The sequence below is a fragment of the Prinia subflava genome, chromosome 22 (genome assembly GCF_021018805.1).
Source record: "Prinia subflava isolate CZ2003 ecotype Zambia chromosome 22, Cam_Psub_1.2, whole genome shotgun sequence".
Lineage (NCBI taxonomy): Eukaryota > Metazoa > Chordata > Aves > Passeriformes > Cisticolidae > Prinia > Prinia subflava.
In genome coordinates this window covers 5,398,006-5,423,786 of record NC_086268.1, presented here as the reverse complement: position 1 = coordinate 5,423,786, position 25,781 = coordinate 5,398,006, and the positions used below count along the sequence as shown (strand labels likewise).

At 56.4% G+C, this 25,781-nt stretch overlaps 4 protein-coding genes across 10 annotated transcripts; 2 read left to right on the top strand and 2 right to left on the bottom strand.

Annotated features, from left to right (window-relative positions):
* On the bottom strand, positions 1-5,592 carry SIAE (sialic acid acetylesterase). The gene is made up of 10 exons (XM_063417849.1): positions 5,461-5,592; positions 3,718-3,882; positions 2,505-2,668; positions 2,283-2,421; positions 2,014-2,197; positions 1,617-1,726; positions 1,399-1,532; positions 1,076-1,230; positions 802-997; positions 1-727 (listed from the first exon to the last, which is right to left on the bottom strand). The coding sequence occupies exons 1-10, from the start codon at positions 5,510-5,512 to the stop codon at positions 446-448; spliced, it is 1,581 nt and encodes a 526-aa protein (XP_063273919.1). The 5' UTR covers positions 5,513-5,592; the 3' UTR covers positions 1-445.
* Positions 5,593-5,595: 3 nt separating this feature from the next.
* Positions 5,596-10,248, top strand: SPA17 (sperm autoantigenic protein 17). Of its 4 annotated transcripts, none has more exons than XM_063417860.1 (4): positions 5,596-5,731; positions 6,094-6,267; positions 6,634-6,704; positions 7,826-8,207. In XM_063417860.1, exons 2-4 carry the CDS (start codon positions 6,114-6,116, stop codon positions 8,168-8,170), a joined length of 570 nt encoding a protein of 189 aa, XP_063273930.1. In that variant the 5' UTR covers positions 5,596-5,731; positions 6,094-6,113; the 3' UTR covers positions 8,171-8,207. The 4 variants fall into 4 exon arrangements, with proteins under 4 accessions (XP_063273930.1, XP_063273931.1, XP_063273933.1 ...); XM_063417861.1 differs by having other exon boundaries at positions 5,711-5,785; XM_063417863.1 differs by lacking the exons at positions 5,596-5,731; positions 7,826-8,207 and adding an exon at positions 10,112-10,248 and having other exon boundaries at positions 5,794-6,267.
* Positions 10,154-16,068, top strand: NRGN (neurogranin). Its single transcript, XM_063417864.1, has 3 exons — positions 10,154-10,286; positions 12,662-12,868; positions 14,826-16,068. The coding sequence occupies exons 1-2, from the start codon at positions 10,272-10,274 to the stop codon at positions 12,866-12,868; spliced, it is 222 nt and encodes a 73-aa protein (XP_063273934.1). The 5' UTR covers positions 10,154-10,271; the 3' UTR covers positions 14,826-16,068.
* A 47-nt stretch (positions 16,069-16,115) lies between these two features.
* Positions 16,116-25,680, bottom strand: ESAM (endothelial cell adhesion molecule). Of its 4 annotated transcripts, XM_063417853.1 has the most exons (8): positions 25,443-25,680; positions 25,119-25,223; positions 19,056-19,210; positions 17,626-17,833; positions 17,393-17,548; positions 17,111-17,233; positions 16,876-17,014; positions 16,116-16,502 (listed from the first exon to the last, which is right to left on the bottom strand). In XM_063417853.1, exons 3-8 carry the CDS (start codon positions 19,083-19,085, stop codon positions 16,151-16,153), a joined length of 1,008 nt encoding a protein of 335 aa, XP_063273923.1. In that variant the 5' UTR covers positions 19,086-19,210; positions 25,119-25,223; positions 25,443-25,680; the 3' UTR covers positions 16,116-16,150. The 4 variants fall into 4 exon arrangements, with proteins under 4 accessions (XP_063273923.1, XP_063273924.1, XP_063273922.1 ...); XM_063417854.1 differs by lacking the exon at positions 25,119-25,223; XM_063417852.1 differs by lacking the exons at positions 25,119-25,223; positions 25,443-25,680 and adding an exon at positions 24,618-24,743.
* Positions 25,681-25,781: the final 101 nt, after the last annotated feature.

The following is a 25,781-nucleotide window of genomic DNA, read 5'->3' as shown; positions in this document are numbered from 1 at the left end:
AAAGGAGGTGGTTTATTCATTATTTATTAAGCAAGAGAGGTCCATAGCTCCCTGTTCCAGCCTTAGTGTTTGGCTGTGGCTTTTTGGCCATAGAGAGCTCCTCTCTCCCCCTGCATCCTGTGAGCACCCTACCCTGGGGATCAGCAGTCCATACCCAGGGGTGTCTGGGGGGCCAGGACCAGCTCCATGGGCAAGGGAGCAGCAGTGAGGGGTTCAGCTCCCATTGATGTGTCTTGCTGTGTCTCCTTACATAATTTTTCATATATTTTATTGTAAATTCTTTTTCCCCTTCCCCCCACCCTGTAGCCTTGGCTTGAGTCCACAGAGGAGCTGAAAAGTTGTTTAATTTATAAGATACTAATGAAGCCTCTGATTCCCTGGCTTGGGAAGGGACAGTGCCTGGAGCCTTGAGTGCTTTGCCAGAGACCTGAGCTCATCCATCTCCCTAATTTAGGGGGAACCCAGAGGCAGGGAGGAGCTGCAGCTCCCTCCCTCCAGCAGCGTTCCCTGCAGGGAGGGTTTCCAGCAGGAACGGGGGTGCAGGCAGCCCCTGGGGGTTGTAGAGGGGGCAGGCCTGGTACTCACAGGGCCACTCAGCCCAGGCATAGCGCAGGCCCAGCACCAGCGTCCTGCAGCCACTCAGGGTCAGTGTCACCATGTGGGACCCTACTGCCACCACTGGTGCCGGCAGCCACTGGCACTGGGATGCCTGGCTGGAGCAGCACACCTGCAGAGGGGAGAAACCCCATCAGTGTTGCCTTCCCTTTCACAGCTCTTTGGAAAGGATATCCCACTCCTCACCTCAAATGCCTGTGCATCCCTCTGACGCCAGATGAGCTCCTGGCTGTAGGTGACATTCAGCAGCCCCCTGGTCACCTCCAGGATAGCACGGGTGGGATACGGTCCCTGGAACACAAGGTCCTTGTCCCCATACGCCACAGCCCTGGCACCCAGCAGCAGTCGGTGTGCCACATTCTGCTTGTCCCGGGGGTGGATGCTGCCCAGGAAGAGGAGGAAGATGGGGCTGGTACCCAAAAACTCCATCCCTACACTCTCACCCCAGCCCAAGCCTCACCTGCCATAGGGAGAGTGCTCATCGCCCAGATCCATGGCTACGGCCATGAAAGTGCTGGGCATCCTGGCATTGGGAACAACCCCCAGGTCGGCTGTCTGGTGCCAGCGGAGCCTGGCAAAGCTGTCATCTGCACTCCGATGGCGGTAGGTGGACAGCTGCGAGGCACAGGGGAAATGGGGGAATGGCTCAGATCCCAAAACTGGCCACTGTGGTCCCTGCCTGGGATTTTTAGCACTTGGCAGGATGTGTCCATGTGCTTACACCATCTTCTCCCTGGACAACCCCTCAGGACAATGGGGGCCCTTGCCTCTCACCCCTCACACCTGCACGAAGCCAAAGGGGAGAAGTGGCTCCGTCTGTCCGGCTGATCCAGTGTGGAACGCCCGGCGCCAGTCGGCGATGAGTGCAGGGAAGGTGCAGTTGTACTGGTCTGTGTTCAGGAAGGCATTGGCCTCACCTGTTCCCCAAAAAGAAGGGCTGGTGAGAGCTCGGTGGGACAGTGGGGGCTGCTCCACCCCGGGGGTTAGAAATGGGGGCTTACCCTGGTACCAAGCGACACCCCGCAGGGTCATGTTGAGCAGCGGGTGGATCATGGCGTTCCAGAGCACGGAGGGCATTTGTGGGCCAGACAGATGTTGATATGGGGAAGTGCTGGAAGACAAAGCTAGGTTTAAGGGGGTGCAAAGCACAAGGCAGGCTTTAGGTTAAAACAAGGACCATGCCAAAGGGTGATCTGGGGTCCCTCCCTTCCCCCTTTACCCACCCACATGTACCTTACATTCTTGGCATGAGAGAGGTTTTTTCCCAGAGGGGGCATAATGATGCATAGAGGGGGCTGTGAGGTTACAGGAGAGGAGGTGGGCTGGGAAAGGATGAGGATACTCCCCAAAAGCAGTGTGGCATGGGGCAGGAGGTGTTTCCACAGCACCTTCTCTCACCTCCCCATGTCCTCAGGGAGCCCACATGCCTGCAGAACCCGGCGGGAAGACCAGGCCTCGATGGGGGTCCCCCCCCAGGCCACCTCCACCAGCCCGATGGGGGAGCCCAGAGCCTCATACAGGGAGCGCCCCAACAGCCAGCACACGGCCGAGAAGTAGGTGAAATTCCCGTGGCCCAGGTTTTCTGCTCAAGAAACAGCAGGCTGCAAAGGGAAACAGTGGGGGAAAAGCCATTTCCAAGCTGTCTTTTGGAGGCACATTGCACTCACCAGCCGTTGGAATGGACCATGGCAAGTCAATCTGCTCCAGGTCCTCCAGCTCCACAGCGGAGCGTGCAGGCGCCGCAGCAAAGACACGGACGTAGGGATAGCGAGCGGCGGCGGCGAGCTCCTGGCTGGCATTGGCCACCTGCAGAAGGGCCAGGAGCATGCAAGGTGCTTCCCTGCCTGATCCCTACCTGGTCCCACCTGATCTGAGTTGTGGGGCCTTACCTGCAGGACTGTCATTGCCATGTTGCTCTGCCCACTGCAAAGCCACACATCTCCAAAGTAGATGTCCCGCAGTGTCACGTTCTCCAAGCCCTGCTGAGCCATCAGCACATAGGGACCGCCCTGATCCATTGGGTCCAGGACAGCTGTCCACGTCCCAGAAGGTCCTGGAGGAAGAGGATGGTGCTTATCTTCCACCACCCTTTTGAAGGCCTCAAGACCTTCACCAGGATGTTGGATGAGCAGCCAACAACCAGTGGGGAAGGACAGGCAACAGCAAAACACTTCCCCACAACACAGACAGGTTGGGGAACTGGATTTCAGAAGCTCTCTGGCATCAGAGCAATCTTCCTCCTGCAGGAATTTAGGGGTTAAAAAAGAAAACCTGGAAAATAAATATGTGTCAGAGCAGAAGCTGCTGGGAGGAACTGGGATTACAGGAGCAGCTTGGTGTGTGTGACACTGAGATGTCTCCGGCTAATTTTAGAGGCGCCAAATCAAAGCGTAAAGATATTCTGCTGGAGCTTAGTGTGGATTTTCTGGCTGGATCCTGCAGATCTCCTGGATCGCTGCTCTCCCACAAGACACCTCCAGGCTCTTCATCTTATGGAGATGCCCTTGGGCAGCACTTTTACCCTCCAAAGGTGATGAGCACCCTCCCAACTCTTCAGGCAGGAATGTAGCTGGGATTGGAGGTGCCCCTGAGCCCTCCCAGCTCCAGGAAGGCTCTGCTTGCACAGACAACATCCTTCAGGGCTCAGAGATCCCACAGGATCCTCCAAGGTGGCACAGATCAAAAAAGAAGCTGGGAGTGCTCTGGAGATTCCTCAGACCTGGTTTAAACAGGGAGAGAAGCTAAATTTCCCCTCTCCACAGCCTCATCGCTCGGCTCCAGCCTGTGCGGTGCCACCCACTCCAGCAGCAGCTCGGCTCCCGCTGGGCGCCCACGGGATCCACTGCTGGGAACCAAAGTGAGCAAAGGCTGGTGCTGCTGGGGAGGGGAACGGCCGAACCCCCCAGACCTCCTGGAGAGGGAAAAACACAAGTGGAGATGTCACCAGCACCTCTGCAGCCCCGGGGCAGCAGTGTGACAAACACAGGGGTGGTGCCAAACCCTGTCCCACCCCACCATCAGCTCCGATTTGGGCTCACACAAGTTCCTTGGCCACCAAAACCATCAGCCCCAGTGCCTAGTGAAAAGGTCAGTGGGACTGACCTTTAACCTGTGCTGTTTTCTCCACGATGATGAGGCCACTGGCCCCTGAGAGGGTCACGGTCACCGTGGCCCCCAGCTCCCCACGGCCCCACACCACAGCCCCTGATGGCTTCTTCTGCAGCACCATGTGGTCACCATAGTAGGAGGCAAAGCCAAGCATTCCCCCTGGAATCAGCAAACAGTGAAACATCAGAGAAAAATACCCTCAGCATGGCTTCTGACCCCTTCTTAAATACAGATAATTTGAGATCCCACTTAATTTACAGCTTCCTGGTCAGCTTTAAGGTGGTTAAAGTCACCACAGAGCTGAGGAAGAGGCAGAATTTAAAGACCACAAGAGGGAATTCACCTCCCAAAGAACAGGGAGTATGTTACATCTTGTATTACATGGATTTGGATACAGATTTTAGTAAAAATTCCTCTAATAACAGCATGGAAGTGTCTCTCCCAGCCCAGCCTTGCTAATGAATGTTCTGATGTATTTTTCCATTGGAAAAAAGTTTGTGAAGGGGTGGGATGGAAAACACTGGGTGTGCAGCATTGGCAAAGGCACCTTCAGTGGGTACAGAAGCAGAAGACTCAGCCCTGGCACCCCAAAAAGCCCCATTTTTGCAGTGTGAAAAGAAAATCATGTTTGAAAAGGGGGTCAGGAGCAATGTGTGAGGGGTGATCTGGGCAGAGAACCCCAGTGACCAAATCAGAGCTCATGGAGCCCCATCTTCTCCGCAGCTCATCCTAGCCTGTGTTTCAGGAAGGAAAGGAACGACATCCTCAGCCCCTCAGGAGTCAGCTGCATCGCTGGTCCCACTGCCTCATGCCACGAGGCTCCGGCAGTTATATAAAAAACAAGTCGGAGGAGAAAAAAAAAATTAAAACTGAGACGCCAGGGAAGAGTGGAGGCTATAAAAAGCAGCTGGGAGGAGGGAAGGGAAGAAGAAGGGAGGAGGGAAGGGAGGGGAGCCCACGAGACACCACCAAGGAGCCGCATGCGGCTCCCACCTTACGTAAAGCATCGTCCCACGGCAGCAGTGCTGGGCCAAGGGCGTTGGGGAGGGGCTGGGGGTGTGAAGGGTGTTGGAGAGGGGCTGGGGGTGTGAAGGGTGTTGGAGAGGGGCTGGGGGTGTGAAGGGTATCAAAGTGGGACTCAGAGGATGTGAAGGGCATTGAACTGGGGCTTGGGGTGATGTCAGGGGTGTCAAAGTGGGACTCAGGATGTGCAGAGGGCGTCAAACTGGGGCTGTGGGAGTGCAGAGGGCATAGAAGCAGAGCTGGGGGAACAAAGAGTGTGAAAGACAGGTGAGGGGTAACAAGGGCATCAAAACTGGGCTAAAGGGGTGCCAAAGGCATCAAAGTGGGGCTGGGCGGGCACCAAGGGCCCCAAAGCGGGGCTCAGAGTAGTGTCAACGTCATCAAAGAGGGTCTGGGGGTTCAAAGGGTATCAAAGTGGGGCTGGAGAGGTTTACGGGAGGTGCCAAGAGGGGCACCCGAAAAGCGCGGCTGAGGAAGTGCCAATGCACATACAAGGGTCGGAGTGTGCAAAGGGCACCAAATCAGGGCTTGGGAGGGCTTAGGGAATTCCTTGGGAATCGGAGCGGGGCTGCTGTGATGCCAAGGGTTCTGGCGGTGCCGAGTGGCCCATACTGGGTCTCGGGGGTGTCTCAGGGGAGGCCCGCTCCCGGGCCTGGCTGCAGAGAGTGCCCGCGGGGCTGGGGGGTCGGAGGTTGACGCTCCCCAGCCCTTTACCTGCCGCCGCCGGAGCCAGAGCCAGCAGCGCCAGCAGCGCCCACGCCGCCATCCTGAGGGGACAACGGGCTGCGAGCGCGGTACCGGGTACCGCCGGTACTCCCCGGGACGCCCCGGTACCGCCCGGTACCTTCCGGTGGCCCCCGGTAGCCCCGGCCCGCCCCGCAGGCGGGCCCAGCGCGGGGTGTGGCCTGTGCACGCACCGCCCATGAGGGGGGCGGTTGCCAAGCGACGGCGTCCGCACCACGGCCTGAGGCGCCGGCGCGGCCCGGTGCGCGTCTGCCGGGAGAGGCCGAGGGGAAAGGCTGGGAGCGCAGGGCCGAGGGTTGCGGGGCTGCGGGAGGGGAGCCGGGGCACACCGTGGGACGGGAGCCGGGGCACACCGGGGGACGGGAGGCGGGGCACACCGTGGGACGGAAGCCGGGCCCCCCCTGCCCGCTCACCCCACCCAGGCCGGGGCCGCGCGCGCGCAGCGAGAGGCGGCAGCGCGCATGCGCAGCGGGCAGGGCGCGTGTCGCCCCCTAACGGCGGCTCTGGCCCCCCCAGACGTTCGGCCTCGGGTTCGAGTCCCGGCGCTGCCCGTTGGCACCGGCCACTGCGGGCTGTGGTTAATCCCGGGCTGTGCCGCTTCAGGGCGTCCAGGAGAAGCGACCATGTCCATCGCCTACTCCAACACCAACATGAGAGTGCCCGCCGGCTTCCGGAACCTGCTGGAGGGGCTGGCGCGGGAAGTGCTGCGGGAACAGCCCACCAACGTGGTGGCCTTTGCAGCTCAGCACTTCCAAAAGCTGCTGGAGCAGAGAGAGGGTGAGTGGCCTTGCCCAGCACCCACCCTCGCAGTGCCACCACCTGCCCCATGCTGCATTGGCTGCCCAGCTTGCTCTGTCTGACCAGGGCTGCCCCACGTGTCCCTTGCCCAGGGTGTCAGTCCTGCCCCATGTGCCCACCATCTACAGCATCAGGCCTCTTCTCTGTGCCCATCACCCAGGGCATCAAACCTTCCCCTTGTGTCCATTGCCCATGGCCTTGTGCCTGTCCCAAATGCCCACCATCCCATGGCCATCAGGCCTTCCGTTTGTGCCATCACCCAGGATGTTGTGCCTGCCCCATGTGCCCATCACCCGTGGTACCAGGTGCCCACTGTGTGTGGCATCAAGCCTCCTCCTTCCCCAGCTGGTGGCACTGACCCGGTGGCGTGGGGAGCCATGCTGGAGGACGACCATCTCACCTGGCCTCCTTCCCAGGTAGGCTGCCTTCCACTCCAGGCCCCTCCAGAGAATCTGAGGTGCCAAAAGCTGCACTGGGTCCCTGCTCCCACCCTGTCCCTGCCACCTTTGTGCCACATCATCTAAATTTTCTTCTTTCCTCTGGGACCTGAAGGAGGCCAAGGACACAGAGGTAGAGCAGGCAGCACCAGGGGGAGCAGGTAGCACACACAGCTCTGGATCACCGTGATTCCGCCCCAAAATGTGTGGAGGGGAGCCAAAGGGGAGCGTGTCCCTATTACCCTTATGAACTGGGGCACCTCTCTGGAGATGCAATCACAGCACTTGCCCCAAATCCCCCATTTCCCACTGTCCAACCCTAAATCTAAAAAAACCCCCTTGGTCCTCCCCTGGCTCCTGCCCTTTTCCCGTGGGTGGGTGCTGCACTCCCATCCCACCCCTGCGGTGCTGTTTTAATGAGGAACTTTATTAACGAGGTCCCCGCCGTTATTAGCGCCGATCACCTGAGATTTCTCCCCGAAAAATCCTGGTTTTGGGGCTAAGCTGAGCACTGGATGATATTTTTAGCCTCTATATTTAGGCCCCTGCATCCCTGGAGGTTGGTAGAAACTTCATAACATCCCAGCGTGAAGGAATGATGTGACATTGCTCCTCTCCTACCCCCCTCCATAAGCTCCTCCATGAGATACCTCCACAGAATTTTGGGGTGCACTCAATGGCCCCCCAGTCCTATTCCTACCTGTGAAATCCATTATTTTCCCACACATAGTGGTTTCAAAATCCCCCCCAAAAAGTGAGGTCTGCGTCGAAGCTGGCTGCTCTATTTTCAGAGAGGACTGAACCCCCCCATCCATACTCACCCCGTTTTTACCCCTCTTTCCTGTTTTCCATCGCCATATGTGGTGCTCGCCCACGGCATGGGGCATGACAGCGGCTCCCCCGGGAAAAACAGGAAGGAGGGATGGGGAGAAAAAGCTGGCGGGGACCCCGTGCCGGGGCTGATGCCAACCAGCTACGCCTTGACCCTCCCTCCAGCACCGCCTCGCCGGCTGCCGGCTCCTGCTGCCGGCAACACTGCCCGCCCAGGGCATCATTCCAATTCCCTTTTCTTTTAAGGGTTTTTTTCCCCTTTTTTAAAGGATTTTTTTAACACCTCGGTGCCACCATCTCAAACCACGACGGCGGGATGTTCTCAGCAGGTCTTGCCAGATGCACTTCCCCTTCTCCCTTTGCAAAATCTGAGTTGTCTCCTTGGAATCCGAATTTTGGAGGTTCTGGAGCACCTGAAAAATCATCTTCCAGATGAAGGGGTCCAGGGAGGAAAAATGCGGAGCCTGGAACAGGTTCAAAACCCGCCATTAATGATTAGAAATGTTCTGGCATTTCGCGTCCCTCCTCCGCAGCCACAGCCTGCGGGAGACGGCGGCGCTCGGCGGCTGTGCCAGGACCCGGGTGCCACGGATGGAGCAGTTTTTGGGGGCTAATTGAGGGACTAATCCTAATTTTGGGGCTCTTCTCAGATCCATGACGCATGAATTGCCCCAAAATCCCATCCCACTTAACTTGCCCGAAACACCCAGTCTTCTCTCACTGGAGCAGGCAGTGATGGATCTGGAGGGTCTAAAATCCAGGGAAAAGGATCTCTTCCTATGAAAAATCTCAGCAGAGCTGCCAAGGCTTCTCCTGGAAGCTGGAGCGGGGTTTTCTGGAGCAGAGCTATTCCCATCCCCCCCTCCCCACCTCTGTTGTGCTGGTGGGAAGAAGTGATGGTGGAAAAGTGGCTCCAGTGGGGAGAGCTGGGTGCCAGTGGCTCACAGCGGAATTTGAGGGATGCTTAGGAGCATTTCCCAAGGGGGAATTTGGGTGCCTGGCTGGTGCTGGAGCATTGGTGACCCCCCTCAACCTCCAAGTGTGGGTGAAGCAGTTGAGGGAGGTGGCACTTGTGGGATGTGCCTGGAATGGGGTGGAGTGGGATGGGGAGCTGAGGTGTCAGGGGACAAGAGGTGCCACCACCTGCACCCAGCAGGAGTGGCCTTGGAGAGAGAGGTGGAGATGGGATGGGAATGGGAACAAGGTTGGTGATATGGCAGGGGGCAGGGCCAGGGAGGAGGGTGATGATGGGGATGGGGACAGAGATGATAGGGTTGAAGCTGGGAATGGGGGCAGGAATTGGCATTTTGGAGAGGATGGGGACAAGTGGGATGGGGATCATGACAGGGATGGTGACAGAGATGGGGAAAGGGACAATGGTAGGGATGGAGAAGGTGGTGGAGGTGATGGGGATGAGGTCAGGGATGGGGACAGGGCTGGTAGCACCAGTGGGGACAGTGTCTGTTCCAGTGCCAGAAACAGTGATGTCAGTGGGACAGAGATGCTAACGGGGATGATGGTGATGATGATGATGGTGGTGGTGGTGGTGGTGGCAAAGAGAAAGGTCAGTGCCACCAGGCCCCCAAGCAGGATGACCCTGTGAGCAAACTTGGCCAGGGAGAGCCAGTGGGGCCTGACTGTGCAGAGGGGTTGGGGGGTGCTGGTGCCCGCCTTGGGGGGGCCACACTGTGTTTTGGGGGCTGGCTGGAGCAGCTTAGGCGCAGAGCCCACGGGCGACTTATGCAGTTGCTTAGCAACTCCCAAACCCGGATTAGAGGCGAGCGAGGCAGGCGATGGGGGGGCTGCAGCCCCCCGCATTGCCCGGGGGGTCCCTCCTGTTTCCCGGGGTGCCCCAGCTCACCCTGCTGGTCCCAGCACCTCGGTATGGTCCAGGGGCGGCAGCAGGGTCTGCAGGGAGCACCAAGGGCTGTGAAAGCGGCTGGGACTGCAGGTCTGCTTGGAGAACACCCCAAATGTGGGGGGGTCAGATGCTCCTGTGAATGGAGAATGGACCCCCAGACTCCAGAAGTGGAGCCCACTCCTCTGCTTGGAGCCTGCAGCTGGGCACATCACCCCTGGGGTTCTGCGGATGCTCAGTGGGACCCTGTGTCCCACCATGCCCACCCTTCCTCATCATCTTCACCCTCACCATCCTCATCCTCACCCTTCTTCAGGACCAAGTCCTAAGTAGGTCAAGAAGGGTTCTCCCCCCACCATGCAAGTCAACCAGGGGGGCAAAATCTGCCTCCAGCATCACTGTGGGTCGTGTATCCCCCCAAAAATGAACCCATCACCCCCAGTTGCTAGAGCTTTACCCCCCAAAAAACCCTCCACGCCGAAGGCAAGGCTCATCACATCTTGGCTCGCATCCTCTGCATGTGATGTTGTGTTCCACGAAACTCCAAGGCGAGCTGCCGGCTCCTTTAAATGTTAGGAGGGAGTTGGAGGCTGTGAAATAAAATTGGAGGAGGGAAAATAAAAAAAAATTAAAAAAAAAAAAAAGAGGAGAAAGGGAGGAAAAAAAAAATAAGGCACCCCTCCTTCCCCCCCAAAAGCCTGGCAGGGGTGTCGGGCTGATAGGCTCGCCCGGAGGAAAGCGCATTACGTAGGCAAGCGGCTCCGCTCAACTTGCCACCTGCGCCGGGAGAGCTGCCGGGGAAGCGAGATCCTGCCGGAGCCCCTCGCCCGCCGCTGGCCGCCCACCCGCCCTCCGCCATGGACTGCTGCAATGTAGGTCCCCCTTCCCTCGATCCCCCCAGCACCCGCTCCTGCCTTTAACCCATTCTGCTCGCCCTGGGCTGGGGGCGGCCGGGGGGTTTGGGGTGGTGGGGGCGGGGGGTGCGGTGGGTGCTGCACCCACCACGAGCTCAACCAACTCCGCGACCCCCGAGCGCTGCTGCAGCCCCCAGGTCCTTCGTCCCCACTGCTGCCTCACAGCAGTTCGGAAGCCATCCCACCGGGGCCACAGCGTGGCCAGCATCCTGCACCCTGCAGCCCACTGAGGAAAACCCCCCTGCGCTCGAATCCAGCTTTTATTCGGCTTTTTCTTCCCCACACCGCACCATTGCTCTACAGGTGGGATGGGGGGGTTGCGTGTGGGTAAAGGGCTTAACTGGGGTTGCACCCCTCGCCCCTCACCCGAGGGTGAGCTCCCCTCCCTCCTGGCCACCAGCCGGCTTGGAGAGAAAACCGCATCCTTTTCCCCTTTCTCCCGGATCCCCTGACTTTTCCTGCCCCTTTCCTCCTTTTCCTCCCCCTTTCCCCCCTCTTTTTTTTTTGCCCTTTTCCCACTTTTCCCCCCTGTTTTCCCCCTCCCGCTAAGACAGCAGCACAAGGAAAAGCCCCCATTTCTCCTCCTGGGCACCTCCGGAGTGGCAAAGCCCACCCTGGATATAGGATTTATCCTGCCTGCATATGGGATTTCTCCCCTATGTATAGGACTTTCCCCTCATATGTAGGATTTTTCCTTCTGAATATAGGATTTCTTCCCTAGATACAAGTTTTCATCAGCTGCATAGAGGTTTTCAATCCATGGATATGGTGTTTTTCCACTGGATGTAGGATTTCTCCTGTTGATATAGGATATGGCCCCCTGTTTATTGGGTTTTTCCCCTGAATATAGGATGTCTCCCCTGGATATAGGATTTTTTCTCCTGAATATATGTTTTTCCTACCTATATACCTAATCTTACAGGATTTCTCAACTAGGATATAGGCTTCTACCACCTGTATGTAGGATTTCTTCCCTGAATATAGGATTTATCCCCTGCATATAGGAAATGCCCCCGCATAGATAGATTTCCTCCACCTGTATATGGTATTTCTCCCCTGGGTATAGGATTTCCTCTCTCCTAATATAGGATTTCTCTCTTGGATATAGGATTTCTTGCCTGGATATAGGATATGCTCCTTGTATAGGTTTTCTCCCTTGACTATAGGATTCCCTTCTGCAGATATAGTATTTCTTATCTGGATATATGTTTCTCCTACCTGTATATAGGATTTCTCCCCTGGGTATAGGTTGTTCTCTCCCACTTCTGCATATATAGGATTTCTCTCCTGAATATAGGCTTTCTTACCTAGATATAGGATTTCCTTCCCCTGGCTATAGGATTTCTCCCCTGGCTATAGGATTTCCAGCCCTGGCTGTAACATTTCCACCCTGGACATATCATTTCCACCCTGGACATATCATTTCCACCTTGGACATATCATTTCCACCTTGGACCCGTCCTCACCTTTCACAATGGTAAAACAATCCGAGCAACTTTGTGCAGCTGTGGCACGCTCCAACGGGATGAGCTTCCTCCCCCCCAGATCTGCAGCTTCCAAATAAACCCCCCAAAACTCCTTTAAGTCTTTTCAAGTGCTTGTGGGGCAACACAAAGGCTTCACCCCCACAGCTGCTGGCACTGGATCATCCAATGCCAGCTCATTTCCACCTCATTTCATTTTCCCAGGTTGGTTTTTTTTTGTTTTTTTTGCTGTTGAACTTGGTGCTGAGTCCAACTGCTCTGGTGGGATGTGGCAAGAGGGGAACGGGTTACAGTGATTTGTCCTTGGTGGGGCTTTTCCTCCCTTCTGGCATCACTCCTTCCCCAAATTTCCTGGTGTTTTCAACCAAAGCCCTGAGGAAGGATGCAGGAGGATGCAACAGGCTACGAGGGAAGGGGAAACTGAGGCAAGACCAGCTCATTTTGTGCAGGATAGCCCCCAGCCCATGCCAAAAATACCTCCCAGAATCCATCCTCTGCTCCCATGGATTCTCCTCTCCCTGCACCATAACCCTGGCTGGAGTCTGGCTTCCTGCACCTGTGTGGTCCAGGGTAGGATTTAGAGATGAGCAGGAGGTGAAGCACCTTCCCCTGCCTGCAGCTTTGGTTGCCATTTCCCCAAGACATCTGCAAGGGACCCTGATTTTTAGCAAAACCCCTCATTTTTAGCCAAGGAGCCTAATTTTTAATGACTAAACCTAGTTTTTAGCAGCCCTCCATCTAATTTTTAGAGCAGGGGCTCATTTAAGACCTTCCTGAATGGATTCATTCGGGGAGGGGCTGCGCTGCTTGAGGTCCCACCAGCGGTAACGCTGCCGTTGCCACCATCAGGAGGGAGCCTGCACAAAGCTGGACGAGGACATCCTGGACATCCCTTTGGACGACCCTGATGCCAACGCGGCAGCTGCCAAGATCCAGGCTAGTTTCCGTGGCCATATGACCCGCAAGAAGATCAAAGGGGGTGAGATTGATCGGAAAACCAAGGACGCCGAGTGCGCCAACAGCACCCGCGGCGGCGACCTCCGCAACGGCGACTAGGTACATCCCAAATCCCGCTTCTTCCCCCCAAAACTGGGTCATTTCTATAAGGATGCTGCTCTGAGTGTCCTTTGATTTGGGATGGAGCATCCTTCCCCAAGCTGATTTGGGATGGAGCATCCTTCCCTATCCAGATTTGGGATGGAGCATCCTACCCTGAGCAGATTTGGGATGGAGCATCCTTCCCTGAGCAGAATTGGGATGGAGCATCCTTCCCTGAGCAGATTTGGGATGGAGCATCCTTCCCTGAGCAGATTTGGGATGGAGCAACCTGCCCCGCACTGGTTCAGGGTGGAGAAGGGTTTTTCCTCCCAGGAGATGGAAACACACAGGCAGGCAGCCCCTGCCTTGCCCTAATTTTGGGTGCGCGCCGTAGTAGTTGGGAAGGATGGGAAGTAGGATGGGAAGGCGCAGCCCTAGATTTGGATTGAATCTCTCCCTTAGCAACACCACCCTGAGCGCCTCGCCTCAGCACATGCTATTTTTAAAAGCCTGTGTCACAGTCTCCTGGCAGGAAAAGGTAAATTTAAAAAGCGCCCACGGTGCCGAGGCCGCGTGGCATCGGAGCCCCGGTGGCGGCTGCGCCGTGCCCGGGCCGTGCCCTGTGCCCCGCCGGTGCCGTGAGCGCGGGGCGGCCCCAGGTACCGGCGGGGCTGGCTCGGGGTTAGCGGCGGGGAGGGCGCTGCCGGCTCGGCCGCGTGAGTGTGGCGGGGCTGGTGGAGAGGCAGCTGGGATGGATTGGGAATGCCATGGAGATTTAGTGAAGATACAGCGGGGATCAGCTGGAGATGCAGCGGGAATGCGGTGCGAAGAGAAGGATGCAGTGAGGATGCAGTGGGAGTTCAATAAGGCTGCAGTGGGAAGGAACTGTGGATGCAGTGGGGATGGAACTGGAACTCAGCTGGGACAGTGAGGATGAACTGAGGGTACAGTGTGAACAGAACTGAGATGTGGTGGGGAAGCAATGGGGATGCAGTGAGAATGCACTGGAGATTCAGTGAAAATGCAGTGAGCAGGCACTGAGGATGGAGAGGGAATTCAGTGGGGCTGGGATGAGAATGAACCGAGGATGCAGTGGGGATTTTGTGAAGATCCAGTGGGGACAGTGTGGAAAGACAGTGAGGCTGCAGTGGGGATGCAGTGAGGATGCAATGGGAATGAACTGAAGATGCAGTGGGAAGCAGTGGGGATGCAATGGGGCTGCAGTGAGGATTGAGTGAGGATGCACTGGGGCTGCACTGGGGCTGCAGTGAGGATGTCACAGGCCTGCAGTAGGGAGACAGCTGCAAAGTGCAAGTGCTGTGTAGCTTCTTAGGGCCCAGAGGTTCTTTTGGGATGCCTTGTTGGAGGGGCTGAGCAGGTTGGCATCAGGGGAGCCAGGTTCCCCTCCTTCTGCCACAGTGCTCTGCCTAGGGGGGTGCAGGCAGGGGTCCCCCCCAGGTTCCTGGGCTGAGTGAGGGCAGAGTGTGGGCAGCAATGGAGGCAGGACAAGGGTGCAGGCAGGGTGTGGGCGGGCTGCAAGTAGGGCACGGGCAGGGTGTGGGCAGGGGAGGGCATGGAGAGGGTGCAGGCTGCAGGAGCAGCACGTGAGCAGGGTGCAGGGCACAGGGTGCAAACAAGGTACAGGCAGGGTGTAGGCAGGGCACTGGCAGGGTGCAGTCAGGGCACAGGGTGCAGACAGTGCTCAAGGTGCAGTCAGAGCACAGGGTACAGGCAGGGTGCAGGGTACAGGCAGGGTGCAGGGTGCAGGCAGGCACAGAGTGCAGAGAGCACTAAAGGTGCAGACAGGGCAGAGGTACAAACAAGGCTCGGGGTTCAGGGAACAGGTAGGGCACAGGGCGAAGGGTACAGATGGGGCACAGGGTGCAGGCAGGCACAGGGTACAGGCAAGGCTCAGGGTGCAGGGTACAGGCAGGGCCAGGCCCAGGCTGACCACTTGCTCTCTCCTTGCTTGCAGGGGCCACCAGCTGCTCACCGGAAACCCCTCGCCACCGACCCCCTCCCGCCGCCGCCCGCCAAGGCCCAGGAGCCCCCGCTTCACCCCCTGCCCCCAGCATGCATCCCCCGGGGTCCCCCCACAGCCAGGCCCTGCCCCTGTCCCTGGCTGCCCCCACCCACCCCAGACACCCCCCACCCCAATAAACACCCCTGCCAGAGCCCCGGCCTGTCCTCGGTGCCTTTTGGTGTCACCGGCAGAGCGGTGAGGTCACAGCGGGCAGGGGTGGGAGGGGTGAGGGGCAGGTGGTGCCCAGCAGTGATCTCCCATGTGTATGTGTGACATCCTACAGGCACGTGTGACATCACTGCCAAGCGTGTGACAGCTGGCGTGACATCACACTGGGGCACAGGGTGTGGTGTGACATCGCTCGTGGGGGGGAGATGACTTGTGAGGTGCTGGCTTGAGATGGGTGGTGATGTCACTACTGTCCAGTAGTGCTGTGACACCATACAGGTGTGTATAATGTCACTGCTGGATGTGTGACACCATGCAGGTGTGTGTGACATCACTGTGTGTCACCATACAGATGTGTGTGATGGCTGGAGTGACGTCATTCTGCTGTGTGTGATGTCACTACTAGGCGTGGCTGTGGGTGTGACATCATGCAGGCACATGTGACACCCCTGATGGACATGTGACATGCCTGCATGGCATCACACAGGCATCAGTCAGGTGCTGTGATGTCACACACTCGCTGTGGCGTCATACCTCCTGACACAGGGTGTGACATCACGGTCACGGGGTGTGACAACATGTGCATCATGATGTCACCTCGCCCTGAGGACCCTGGCTGGTGCCCTGTGACATCACCCTGCCCTATGACATCACCCAGAAGGTCGTGGGACATCCCTCCCCACCTCGAAATCTGCACAAACTCACCCAAAGCGCCGGTGCTGCGCAGCGCAGCAGCTTTTAATCAGAAAACCCCTAAAAAAAAGTGTGTGTGTGTGTGTGTCCCTGTCACCCACCCCCCCCCCACCTTTTAATGCTCTTTTATGAAAAATCCCTCATTTCACCTGATATATAGATATAGAAAAAAAATAATAATAAGGGGATCCCGCTGAGGCAGGGCTGGGGCTGGTTTGGGGGGTGATATTTATGGGGAGGCTCGGTCCCTCCAAACCCAGAGAGCCTCTGCACCCATTAAACACGCCCATGATGAGTCCAGCTGCTCGAGGCATCTGTTAAAAAGAAAAGGAAACCCCAAAAAGGGACAAAACCACCCCAGGAACCGGGGAGTGGGGTGGGCTGGCTACGGGCACCCCTGTTTTTTGGGAGGGTGCTCACACCAAGGAGCCAGCTCGGCTCTGCGCTGGCACCATGACAGGAACGGCACCTGCTCGTGCCAGGCTGGAGGGGGGCAACGACCCCACGGGAGCGGCGGCCGGGTCCTGGCGGCGCCGGGAGGTCCCGTTAACGGCAGGGGGTGAGAGGCTGGGGGGCCGCCCCCCTGCCCGGGGCGGGGGGCCCCGGTAGCTGCCGGTGCTGGTGAGGATGGAGGCGGTGTCGGAGGGGGCTCTGGCCCCGTAGGCTTGCCGGGTGCCGGCGATGGAGGACAGCGTGCTGGTTTTGGACATGGTGTCTGAAGCCGGCCTCCTTGCCCACGACGGGGTTTTGGGTGCCACAGCATCTTCCCTGCCAAGAGGGGAGAGCATCAGAGGGATCAGCTCTGGGAACCCTTCCATTCCCCACCCCAGTGTACTCTACCTCAGCAATGGGGTTGTGCAGGCATCCTGGATCCACAAAGAGAGGGACAAAAGGGAAAGGGGAAAACCGAGGTGGAAAATGCCCTCGTTAACTCTGAAGCCACAACTGGCCAGAGGTGGAAACTTCCTTCCTGATTGCTACCTCTGGAGCATATTGGTGACTGGCCAGAGATCAAGAACTCTTCCCCACTATTAACTCTGAACCTGAGAAATGACGGGCCAGAGGTAGAAACGCTCTCCTCATCCATTAACCCTGAAACCTGATGATGATTTGAACCCCCTCCACAGGAAGAGCTCCTCACTTGATCTCATTGGCTCCCTCCTCCTGGTTGTCACGTTTTTTCCTCCTGTAGCCGACGACCTTCTGGGCAAAGAAGATGATGGTGGCAAGGGCCCCCAGGGAGCCCAGCACGGCGCCGGCAATGAGTGCTTTGGTGCTTGCTGCCAGAGAGAGACAGAGATTCCCTCACTCCCTTATTCCCACAGGGACCTCATGGGGACTGTGTCCCCTCCCCGACCCTATGGACACGTACTCACATGAGTGTACCTCCAGGACAATGCTGCAGTTCTTAGAACCCGCTTGGTTTTCAGCCCTGCAGACGTAGACCCCTGACATTTCCAGGGAGAGGTTGGTCAGCTTGAGGGTGCCCTTGGCCCGGTCTGCAGGGGAGAAATTTGGGTGCTGCCTCAGAGCCACTCCTAAACCCTCCACCTCCTCGTGCAAGAAGTGGTTAAGGGGATGAAGCCAAAGAATCCCTTGGCTGAATCTCCTCAGGATATTCCAGCCCACCCACCCACCCCACACTGGTGCCAACTTACCCTGGGCAGGAGGAAAGAAGACCTGCAGGGTGGGCGGCTCGCGCTGCCACTGGTACAGGGGCGAGGGCTTCCCCTTCTTGGAGGAGCAGCTCAAGGTGACGTTGGCCCCCACGACGGCGCTGCCGTGCAGTTGGCAGGTGGGGGCGGCCGGCGGCACTGTGGGCACTGACGTTAGTCCCACACGGGCACCATGGGGAGGTCCAGGGGAGCCAGGGTGACTGGGGGAGCCTTACCCAGGACGGTGAGGTTGATGATGCCGATGTTCTTGTCCAATGTGTCATCCACCACGTTGACGGAGCACATGTACTGACCCGAGTCTTGCTCCCGGGTGGCATTGATGAACACCGAGATGTTGTGGCTGTGGATGGGGTACAGGAACCCCATGCGAGGCTTCAGATCCGTCTCCTCCACCTTTACCACCCCGTCCAGGTATGACAGGATCTGCACAGGAAAAAACCTCACATGCTTTCACTTCTGGAAGGTGTTGCTGGAGAGAAAAACCCCCCAAATCCCAAATTTCATAGACCAGTGGTTCAGCTTAAGCCCCCTCCAGCCTTACCTCCCCTGAGCATCATGGACATGGGAACTGCAGGCAGCTCCCCACCACAGGCACAAATATCCCTGGCACGGGCACCATGAGCAACTGTCCCATCACGAGCATCTCCCCATCAGGGGCACCACAAGTGCTGCCCCCATTGGTGGCATTTTCCCATTGTAGGCACCATGAGCATCCTCCAAGGGTATTTCCCCATCATGGGTAACTCCCCATCGTGAGCACCTCCCTATTGCAGGCACCCTGGGCATGTCCCCAGTGTGGGCATCTCCCCTCATGGGCACTATGAGCACCTCCCCACCGTGGGCACCTCCTGATCATGAGGACCACCACCATCTCCCCACTGTGGACACCACAAACACCTCCCTGTACTGGCATCTCCCCATCTTGGATCTCTCTCCACCTTGTGTCTCTCCCCACTCTGGGAACCACAAGCACCTCCCTGCTGCAGGCACTGTAGGCATGACCTCATTGTGGGCATCTACACATCACCATGAGCTTCCTCCATGAAGGGCAACCCCCATGGTGGGCACCATGAGCTTCACCCATCACGGACACCATCCCATCACCGGCACTACAAGGAGCTCCCCATGGATATGGGGATGGCACCATGAATATGTCCTCATCATGAGCACCCATGGTGGTCACCTCCCCATGGTGGGCACCATGAACTTCACCCCATCGTGAGCCAACTCTCCACCATGGGCACCACAAGCATGTCCCCACTGTGGGAACCACAGGCATCTCCCCATGGCACATCCCCGCCATGAGCTTCTCCCCACTGTGGGCATCTCCCCACATGGGCAGCATGTCCTTGCCCTGGACACTTACCCATTGTCAGCCACCATCAGGTTCCCCCACTCATGGGCACCTTCCCCACACTGGCACCAAGAGCTTCATCCCATCATGAGCATCACATGGTGGGCACCATGAGCTTCCCTCCATCACAGCTACCTCCCCATCATGGGCATCCTTCCACCATGGGCGCTGTGGCCACTACCCCATGGTTGGCACCATAATCTTCCCCCATCATGGGCACCACCAGCACCCCCTCCACGGTCACCTCCCAGCTGGGCTCCCTCCCTCCTGCAGCCCCTGCCCTCTTCTCACCTGGAAGGGCCCAGTATTCTTGTTCAGCATCCAGATGACGTAGGGCTTGTTCTGGGAGTGGCTGGTGTACCAGGCAGGCAGCACCGCCTGCTGCCCCTCCACGGAGAGCACCAAGCTCGTCCCCACGTGCACCTCCAGCACAGCCAAGGAGACACCTGCCCATGGGAGAGGGAAGAAACCGGGAAATGACTCAACCCCAGGTGCTACTTCTACACAAAACCTCACAGACTGTGAGAAAAAACCCTGTTCCCAAGACAAAACCGACAATCCCGGGTTATCGCCAGGAAGCTGGGCCGGGAGAACGTTCTGCCTCCTTCCCTGCCACAGGAAGGGCTTTCCGCCTGCTCTGGAGGATGCAGGACATTGCTGCTCCCTCCCAGTCCAGCTTCCGCTCCACACTCAGCTTGGGAATTCCTGAGGCCCAACTCCCCCCTCCCTGGAGACAGCCACCTCCAGCAGGCAGACACCCCCTTAGCTCAGTGCTGGGGTACTCCCAGCCCCCCATGATGCTGCACCAGATCCCACTGGATTGATTTGTAGGGCTCCCCCATATGCACCCCACAAGCCCTCCCCAGCATCCCAGTATCCCCACTTCTTGCTGCCAGCATTAAATTGGGATAATCCATGCGTGGCTCCCTCTGGTGCCACACCTCATTTGACCCCAAATATCCCATCCCAATCCCCTGCCACCATGTCCCCTGCATCCCAGCATCCCCCCAAGCCCCTCTGGGAGGAGGCGCTGGGGTCAGAGTGGGTACCACGGACAGGAGAGGGATGCTCAGCTCCTGGGGGAAGATCATTCCCCAGCCTTGCCCCGAAGGCTCAGCCAGAAAATGAATCGGTTCGGGCAAGGCTGAGTTTGTGCTGGGGTTGGTTTGTTTTTCCTGGGGGAACATCACCGAGGCCCTGCATCCCAGCGGCTCCATCCCTGCATCCGCCCATTGATCCATGACCCCGGCTGCTCCTGCCACTGCCCCAGGGATGCTTCACATTGGGATGCAGGGGGGAAAGGATGATGCTCAGCCCTCATCCCAAATCCTCAGTTTGAGGGGAAAAACCCCTGGGTTTGAAGGATTTCAGGAGCTTTCGATAACCTCGCACTTTTCCCTAAGAGCTCAGAGGTTTTAATTGGATTTTTCCAGGGTGGGAAGAGGAAAACAAGGCGCTGGGGGGTATTTTTAGCCTCCTCCTGCATCCGTTCATCCCCCCTCCTGGCAAGGCATTGGTGCCATTTCCGGACGGAGCCTTCCAGCTCCAGGCAGGAAACTCTGCTCAGGCTGATAAGTCTTCTCAGGAATTAAAAAAAAATAATTAAATTTCCTTTCTCTGGTGAAAAACCGGGAGAAATAAGGCCCAGTCTGGTGAGGATGCGTAAAAATAGCTCACCCAGGCTAAGAACATAAACCTTTAAATCCTGGAGGGTTTGGGGGAGGGAGATCCTGGAGGCGCCAGCAGGTCCCAAATCATTGATACTATTATTTATTAATTATACAGAGCCATGGTATCAGATCCAATAGACAGTATGGAAAAATAATGGTAATTATAACGTACTTATATGTAATTATACAGATAATTGTATTAAATTTAGAGAAAGTGGAAAGAAATATGGAATGGCGACTCATTAAATTGGAATTTCCAGAACAAAATAGATCATCGAGAACATATAATTTATAATAGTTATAAATATAGGTATATTTTTGTAAGAATAGGGATAATAGTGGGGATGTGAGAGTGATAATAGTGCTCAGAATAATGTGAGTAATGATCAAAGTGAGAATAATAATTATAAAAGTGGGAATGATAATGATAAAAGTGATATTAATAATGATAATAATAATAATGGTAATAGTGATTATAATAATTATAACAATGATTCCAATACAATAACGATAACAGTCATAATAATTATAATACAGATAATAAGTATAATACTAATAATACTATTACTAATAATACTGGTCATCAAAATCATACAGTTCATTAATTATGCAGATGGCAGAGCCCCTAAACCTCCCTGCATTCCCAATAGCTGGGAAAATCCAGGTGTTTTCAGCCCAGATCCTCCATTATTATAAAAGTGTGTTAAACTGGGATAATCGAGAAGAAAATAGATTATATTCAATAATTGTATTGTAATTTCTGTTAGAAATATTAGAGATAACAGGTAACAGACCTTGTAGAATAATTAGAATTGTAATTTAATAAAAATAATTGTAACAGTTGTAATAGTTATAATACCAATTGTGATTATAGTGATATTAGTTATAAAAGAGTGATTAATAAGTATAATGATGATAATACTAATAAATATTAGTAATAATATAGTTCATTAATGATGCAGATGGCATTGATAAATTACTCCACAGCTTCTACACCCCTGTGCATCCCGAACAGCTGGGAAAATCCAGGTTTTTCATCCTACCTTATCCATCAGCATGATTTTTTGGGCACAAAAAAGGTGCTGGGCCAAAGGGTGCTGGGGATTCCTGGGGAAATCCAGGCTCCAGAGAGGGAAAAGTTGTTCTGGCACCAGCCAGAGGTTTCCCGTCACACCCCAAGGCATTAAAAGAGCCCCGTGCGCCTCAAAGCTGCAAACCAGGGAGTGTTAACTCTGAAACCTAATGATGACCACGTTAATGATGCTAATTGTGCTCTGGGGCTGCAGTTTTGCTCTGTCATCCTTAAATCGCCCGTGGCACCAGGAGATCCCGGCTCCATCATCTCCCCTCCGGCATGGGGAGAGGGAGATGGATCCAGATCTGAAAGCTGCCAGCTCCCCCAAATCCCCTTTTTTCTTGCAGAATTCACCCAAATTCCTCACCTCAGACAGAAGTGACCCTAAAAAAGGCTGGTGGAGCTGGGTCTGGAGCTGCAGGCACGGGACTGAGCCCCCTGGCACAGCTCTGGCTTTGGCCACCTCGACGCTCCAAATCCTCTAATGCTTTAACCAGATCGAAAAAATTAAGCCGCTCGCGGTGCTCATACGTATCCGGGGGGGCCGGGGGCCCTCAGCCCCTCCCGCCTGCTCTTTGGGCTCAAAACCTGGATTTTTATCCAGCTGCCCTGAGCTAAACACCTGCCCGGGTGTTTTCCCCCCGCCCCAGCCCATCTGCTGGGATTTTTTGCATATGGAAAGGCAGAATAGACTTAAATTTACCTTTTAAAATAGCTATAATCTTTTTCTCCTATGGAATAAATACCTTCGAATTTAGCATTCCAAAATACTTTAAATTTTCCCACGACAAAAAATAAAAAACTGCTTCAAATTTCCCTTTGAATTTTTTCCCTATGGAAAAAAATCACTTTTAAATCCCTGCAATCTTAACATTAATCCCTGTGCTGATATCAATCACCCAATCCTCATCTAAAATTGCATCATTTCACCCCCCTTAAAAAAAAAGCTGTTTCCTGGCTCTGGCACAGCCTGAACCCCCAAAAAAGCAAACTCCCCCTCCAGCCCTCTCCCCAAATCTCTAAACCATTAACTGTATGGGGAATTAAATCCCGGAGGCGGTTGGGGTTTGATGACCCTACTTGATAGGATTAAGGCGCTGGAGTCATGTGAAACCCAGACCCAAATTAAATCCCAAAAGATCAAGCTTGGGATTTAAAATACACAGCGGGAATCTGGCCGGAAAAGGGACCCTTGAAAAAGCTTGGAAAAAGGTCAAGGAGCATCTCGGCACTGCAACGCAGCCAGTCGCTTTCTTTTTTTTTTTTTAATTATTTTTGGGGATTTTTTTCCCTTTTCTTCCCTTAACTTTGACTATTTATAAACGGGCAGATAGGACATGCCGGGCTGTGGAGCAGAGTCCGTTGGGAAAATCCACAGAGGCATTTCTCACGACCCCGGGGGCGGGGGGGGGCAGAAAGTGCCATATCCTCCAGAGAGACCAAATTTGGGGAAAAAAAATTAAATAATCCTATGTGACTTGGCTATAGATGGAAACGTGCCTCACCCCTGGTGTGGGAGAGAGGCGGAGATGGTTGGGATGGAGATGGGATGGGCAGGGGGTGAGATTGGAATGGGATTGAGGAAGGGATTGGGGTTGGGATCAGGGATGGGATGGGATAAGGACTGGGAAGAGAACAGGGATGGCAAACATCCCTCATTTTGCTTTTCCCCATCACAATCTCATGAGGATCCCACGGGATGAGGAAGGATTGCTTGAAAGCAAAACTAAAGGAAAAACACACACTTGGGCTTCCGAAGGGTCTTTTCCCTGCATTTTTGAGCTGAGTGCCTGTGATGTCACATCCCAGGGCTCAAGTGTGATTTTTCTTGTGGGAATCCATCATGATTCCATGCAAAAAATACCACTGGGATGCGGCAAAGGAACGCCCTGGTGGGATTTAAGGGCTGAGTTACCCCTACACGTCATACCAACACACTTTCATTAACTTTTATCAAGGAAGAAAACCTTCAAGGAGGAACAAGTGGCGGCTCCAGGACCCCCACCCAGTGTTCTGCTGGAAGGAAATGCTGCTGCCATTGTTTCTGGGGCCGTTTCCTTTCTCCAAAGGCCTCTCCTTTGCTGGGAACGCCAAAGGATGTTTCCTTTAGGAGCAACCATGGCAGTTCCAAGAAAACTCAAATAGGGTGGGAAATTAAGGGCAGAAGAAGGGAAAACGCCATGGACAGAGAAGGGTTGAGACCCTTCACCTCAAAACCAGCTGGGATGGCTGTGGAGCACCAGTAAACAAGGGAAAAGAAATGGATTTTTCCTGCCCAATGCCACGCAGGGAGGTGAACTGTGCTCACTCACATTGGAGTCCCTGGCGGGTCCCCATACGGGGGTGCTTCGGGTTTGGGGGTGCTGGAAGTGGCTGTTTGGCAGCTCCAAGGTACAAATGGCTTTTCCTGGGATGACTCAGATTTCTGGGCACTCCTAAAAGGGGAGCGGGGTGGATCTTTCCCCCCTCTCCCCCCCTGCCAAGCTGCCTGCTGAGGTAGGGGACTGGGGGCACACAGGCAGGTGGGTGCTGTGACCCCAGCCCTCGGTGCCACCCTAAAGCTTCTCAGGGTCCTGCCCGGCGGTGTTGGGCTCCCGGGTTTCTTCCTGGGTGCCTCCGGCTGCTCCCACAGCCTGCCCGGTGATCCCCTTGGTATCTCCGGGTCCTGCCCGATGCCCTCCCAAAAGCTCTCCCTGGCCCTGCCCGGTTCACCCCGCTTTTCCCGAGTCCCACCGGGCGCTGCCCCGGTCCCCCCGCGTCCTGCCCCGTACCCGCGGAGCTCCCCCGGTCTCCCCGCGTCCTGCCCCGGACCCGCGTCCTGCCCCGTGCCTACGGTGCTCCCCGGTCCCCCCGCGTCCTGCCCCGGACCCGCGTCCTGCCCCGGACCCGCGTCCTGCCCCGTACCCGCGGCGCTGCCCCGCGTCCCGAGCGCTTCCCCCCGGTTCCCCCGCGCCCCGCCGGCTGCAGCCGCCAGCACCACCGGACCCTGCCTGGTGCATCCCCAAAGCTCTCCCGCGCCCTGCCCGGTACCCCCCGGTCCTCCCGCATCTCGCGGGGTGCTCTCCCGGTACCGACCCCCCGGAGCCCCCCGGGTCCCGCGGGGCTCACCCAGCAGCGCCGCCAGCGCCAGCGCCGCCCGCCGCAGCGCGCCCATGGCCGGAGCCGCGGCCGCAGCAGGTGCCGGGGGGGCCGGGGGCAGCGGGGCGGGGCCGCGCAGGTGGGGGCGGGCCCGAGCCCACCACACCCCGAGTGGGTGTCCCGTCCCCGGCACTGACCCTCCCCCAGGGGTCCGGCCCAGCCCGCCCCCCCGGGCTCCCAGCCCTCTCCAGCCTCCCTCACACAGTGCGCAATTATTAATTAGTTATAGGAGTTATTATTACTTATATTAAAGGGTAGGTTCAGTGGGGCACCTCAGTGTCAAATGTCACCCGCCCAAGGGGAGCACAGGGACCTCAAACCCTCCTCATTCTCATCCCTCTCATGCCAGCAGGGCAGAACATCCCGTCCTGCCTCCCTCACCCTCGTCCAACTCTCCCCCCACCCCTTCAGATGAACGCATCGATCCTGAGGAATAAACACGATATCCAAAAAAAGGGCAATTTTGACTACCTGGTTTTCGGGAGCCCCGGGTGGATCCTCCCCGGCTCAGCCAGGGTTATCCCAGTCCTCGACCAGAGCAGGGTCAGACCTCGAAGCAGCAGCGGAGATTAGACACTGGCGGAGGAGGAGGAGGCGGTGGGGGCAGAATTAATCCCTTCTCACCCTCGCCACCCCCCGTAAATCCAGCCTGGCCTCCAGGACTGCAGGATCCCAGGAACAAGGAGGCTTTGGGGGATCGACCTGGCGTGATCCCACCGGGACCCCACCTCTCCCTGACTCCATTCTCACCATCCAACGCTTCCGGCTCGGCAGCAGCTCCCTGGGGCAACTCACCTTGTCCTCCCTCTGCTTTGAAGGCTGGGAGCGAGGAGGGTGCGCTGGTGACCCCCTGGTGACCTGCTCCCCTTCCTCACCCCACCGTCCCAGGGCTCAGCTGCACCCAAGGGCGATGCCAAGGTCCAGGCGGGCAGGGATCCTCACTTCTTTCACGGATTTGGGGAACCCCTGCAGGGAAAGCAACCGGCTCTGGCGGTGCTGACCCCACCTTAAAAAAAATAAGTAACTCCTTCAACAACAAAGGGAAGGGAACACCCGCAGGGAAGAGCTCAGCACCTGCCCGAACTCCCCCGGGAGAAGAGAAGGATGCGTGGAAGCCTCCGTACGTGTTTGTTT